General features: G+C 47.9%; 1 protein-coding gene across 1 annotated transcript; it reads left to right on the top strand.

The window, feature by feature from the left end:
• Nucleotides 1-265: 265 nt before the first annotated feature.
• On the top strand, nucleotides 266-4,035 carry PtA15_9A54 (uncharacterized protein; the record flags this gene model as incomplete). Its single annotated transcript, XM_053172770.1, has 8 exons — nucleotides 266-283; nucleotides 377-487; nucleotides 571-807; nucleotides 881-1,772; nucleotides 1,852-2,801; nucleotides 2,894-3,547; nucleotides 3,622-3,681; nucleotides 3,757-4,035. The coding sequence occupies 8 exons, from the start codon at nucleotides 266-268 to the stop codon at nucleotides 4,033-4,035; spliced, it is 3,201 nt and encodes a 1,066-aa protein (XP_053023485.1).
• Nucleotides 4,036-4,236: the final 201 nt, after the last annotated feature.

Raw genomic sequence — 4,236 nt, 5'->3', positions numbered from 1 at the left:
GGCACTGCTATTACACCGGCCATCCGACCGGTGTGCCTGCCAGCTCTTTGGCAGACATCGTGCGCCCCGCCATGATGTCGTCAACCACTGGTGGGTCAAACAGAGTCCCGAGTACGGGAAATCTCTGTCCTCTTGACGGCGAAACGCGCCCGCCGTGTATACAGCTTTTGGATTTTTTCCGCTGCTCTGTTGATTTGTTCGTTGGGCCGGTTGCCATTGCATATGCATTTTGCTATGCATCTGTACACGCCCCCCGCGCCCCGCCATGTGCCCCCCGCGGCCGGTGAGCCTCGGTGAACCCACAAGCTGTCCTGGGCAGCGGAGTTCAACAGAAATATAGTATTCAGAAATTCATCAACAGAAACATATTATTCAGAAATTCAGAAGTATTTCGAGCGGCCAGAACACAGCGAACCCGACCACTACGAGCGTACGAGCGCTTATTCTGCGTGGCAAAGGCGAGGAAAGCGACCAGGACGGAATTCTAGTCAGTCCTAGCCAAGCTCTTGATCCCGCGACAGCTGCTAACCAATTTTGTTTTATTCGGCTGACATAGACCATCCATCTTAGCCGTTCTCAGCTAGCTCGTGCTTCCTCATGGCCCAGCTCCAACTCCCATTCACCCTTTCTTCTCATCCGACAACAGCACCCGTCAAGCATGATTCAGATCATCGGAGCCTAATCAATCATCCTTCTCCATCCTTCTCAACATACCCCGTACTACGACTGTCCGACTCACAACGCACTTCTAAACAGCCCCTTCAAGTCATCGTCACCGTTCCTGGTCAAGGATGGTCTATCCATAAGGTTGATTGTTGGTCCCTGAGTGCCTTACTCGTTGGGCTGAGACTAATCATCCTGCACCACGATTTTTCTCCAGGTCTCCGATCAAACAATCCTGTCATCACAAAAGGTTTCCCCAAGCTTAATCTTCACTGCCCCGTCCGTTGCACTCTCGATTCCCCGAATCGCACCAGCAGAACAGCAATCAGAGCGACCCGCCAAACTGACATCTGAAAAATCAAGAAAAACTCGGACCCGATACATCTACGCAGCCATTGCTTCCTGTTCATCTGATCCATCCCCAGCCGTCAACCAAGGTCGTACAATTTGGGTATGGATTGAAAATGAAGTCAGTGGCGGCTTCGGTGAACGCGACGACTCAAATGGAGACCCTGGCAAATCTAGTTCAGCCAGTATCATCAAAGAATTTCATTCTCGTGTCGAAACGATATACCCCCTACCTCCGACCGACCCTAACGGTGGCTCTACCACTCAACTGGCTCGAATTCTTGTCTTGCTTCAATCCGGAGAAGCCCTGCTGTGCGATGAAAAACTGACAACCATTGCCACATGTCGTCTACATTGTAGCCCCCCGCCCTCAATTTCCACTGAATCTCCTCACGTTCGCATTCAGACGTACAACAACAATCACGAATCTGACGCCACATCAAACCTGATTAGACGCACGGGAATATCTATCGCCAGCGTGCCTGGACTAATGATCTATATATCTCGGTTGAAACCTGAATTTCCGACGTCCTCGGAGCAATTGCCAAACGGATCAACCCCAAAAGGTCGCTCGAAGAAACGCAAATCTGTCGCAACTCAGTCCTCAAAACCCCCCTCTAGTCGTCTCAGCCATTATTCCCACCTCGAAATCTGTATCTTGGAATTACAATCCGACAAACTGCATTCATTAGGTCGCACTTCGCACAAAGAAGATTTCTTGGACGTGGCCATCGGGGCTCAGGGTTGGATTACCATCATGGGTCAGTAGTCATCTTTATTCCTCAAAATATAGAAATCATACTAACAAAGATTCTGACTCCCACCAAACATGTGATCCAGCACGGAGTCATGTTTTATCAACTTATATCTTGTCCCACTCCCCCAGTTCGGCCGCAGAAGTCGAATTATTGCCTTCACGTGATCTGACACTAATGCCTCACCCTCAATGCAGTGCGATGCAATTAGCAGCTAAATTCCGATCAGTCGAAATGGCTTCCCCTTCAAGCACATCAACACCGGTCCTTGTAGCGCTCCCCTGCTCTATTCCGCTCGTCCTCGTCTTCATGTCACACTCGACCCAACCATCCACCGACTCAACAACCTCTTGCCTAGGTCTCGTGCTTGATTTATACCATCAAGCTGTTCTGTTTGTTCTCCAGTCACCTTGGCCAACCGCACCGAAGCATAGTCATTCCTCGCCTTCTGACTACGAACCTATGACTGTCTCAGCAACTCTGTCCACATCATCGCAACCTCCACATGTTTACATCTGTTTATCCTACCCAAGTATTCGAATAGTCCAAGTACTTCAAGCACCCGAATTTCCGCCGGATGGACCAACTTGGATTGAAGTATTGAACCCAGTGGTCACAGATGCCACATTTGCTTGGATAATCCCTGAATCCAATGGCGCTATTGCACCCGCGCAGACTGTTCCGGATCGCCAGAAGAATCTCTTACTATCAGACTCACTGTTGGACGCTCATTCTTTCGTTTTACAATCGGATGCTCGTACCGAAAAGGCTACCCATCCGCAACGTTTAAGGTCATTCATTTCCCGTTTTAATGATATTTGCGCTGGGAACACCAAGAAAACTGGACATTGGGACTTTGAAACCGTTAGAGCGGCCGAAATCGCTTGGGCAGAATGCATCTTAACCCCCTTGAGTGGCCAAGAGGGAAGTGAGACACAAGACGTGATTATGGCGGGCGATGACTCATCTGAACATGCTACAGACAAGCTGGTCGCAGAATTTCTTCGGGGAGCCAAGGTGGCGTCAAAGCTCGGCGTAAGTGGCCGAACTTGCTCATCCTCTCGTCTCTTTTGACTGATTTACTTAGTTAGCTAATCATTGTTTTCAATATATTTGCTTGGTAACAGTCAATGCTGTCGAAAGCATTCATTCAAGTCCTGCTTCAAATATGCTTAGGCCAATTCGCGGCAGAGGTAGGCAAAGATTTGACGGTCAATTTAGCTGATGGAAGCGCATCAAGCTCGGGCAACAAGTCCAAGTCTTCAAAGCCTTACCCGGTTCAGATTGTCAATTGTTTGTTGCATTCAGGCTTTGTGGAACAAAGCATGGTTTCTGGGGGTTTGATACCCGCGCTCAGACGAGCTGGCGATGCTACAGCAGTCGAAGTGGCGATTTCTAAGCTGTTTGATGTGGATGAATCCGAGCTGGTCGAGACGATTCGTTGGGCGATTCGATTCCATAATTCTTCACCACCGGCTTCAAAATCAGAAGGAGTAACCGATCGCAAGCCACCACTCTTCCACCGCCTCTTGGCGAAAATTGTGTCCCAACCACTTTCTCCCGGCCCATTGAAAAAGGCATTAAAGGAAATTTTGAGCACAAACGACATCCTGATCGTTTTTCGTGTCCTCAACCAGTGGATCGACTGGTGGTTACAAGAAGGCTTGCAAGTTCTGCGGCTTGATTGCAAATCCTCTCAAACTAGCGGGAACCTGACTTCGAACCCGAACCCCAATGGCGAGGCTTCGGACTCTAAAAATGCCCACCCACCTTCCAATAATGTATGTATGTTTGGCCAATCGGATTGTAATAGTTAACGCAAACTCATGTCCTTTCTATTTATTTATCCGTCCAGACGATAGGCTATGAGCACGACTCAGGCTCAAATAAGAGTGGTCTACCTGGTCTCCGCCGCGTAAATGTTTCTCTCGGCCCTGTTTGCTGTCGAAAGCCGACCTCAAGTCTGACTAAACTGTGTTTCCACAAACAGATTTTGGAATTTGTAGAGTGTTCGCTTGATGCGCACCTGATCGGACTGATCCAATACAAGCAGGCCAATTCAATATTAAAGGCACTGAAGTCAAAACTAAAGCAGGAGATAGAGATCGATAACGTTTTACAAATGTTGAACGGGACTCTAACCCAGTCGGTTAAACTAAGCAAGGAAAAACAACTTCGACAGAAAAAGAAGCTCGAGATTTCCTCCAAACAAAAGGGAAGGTCACGCCGGAAATCAAACCCAGTAACAACTATGGAAATAGACTTATAAACTAGTTATCAAATAACTTTCCCTGACAAGATGTCATCATTTGGCTGTAGAATATCATTTTTGATGACCTTGAACGATATACGAGATTCTAGCTCTCATGTGAATTGATGATCAAGATCAGCTCATCGAGTTTCTTCATAAGCGGCTGATGATGACGTTTAAATACAGAACTATGTGCTTCTCTTTGTCCTTCCTTTCCTT

Source organism: Puccinia triticina, chromosome 9A (genome assembly GCF_026914185.1).
Source record: "Puccinia triticina chromosome 9A, complete sequence".
NCBI classification, from domain to species: domain Eukaryota; kingdom Fungi; phylum Basidiomycota; class Pucciniomycetes; order Pucciniales; family Pucciniaceae; genus Puccinia; species Puccinia triticina.
Note: the sequence above shows the minus strand (reverse complement) of the source record. Positions and strands in the feature narration are given on the sequence as shown.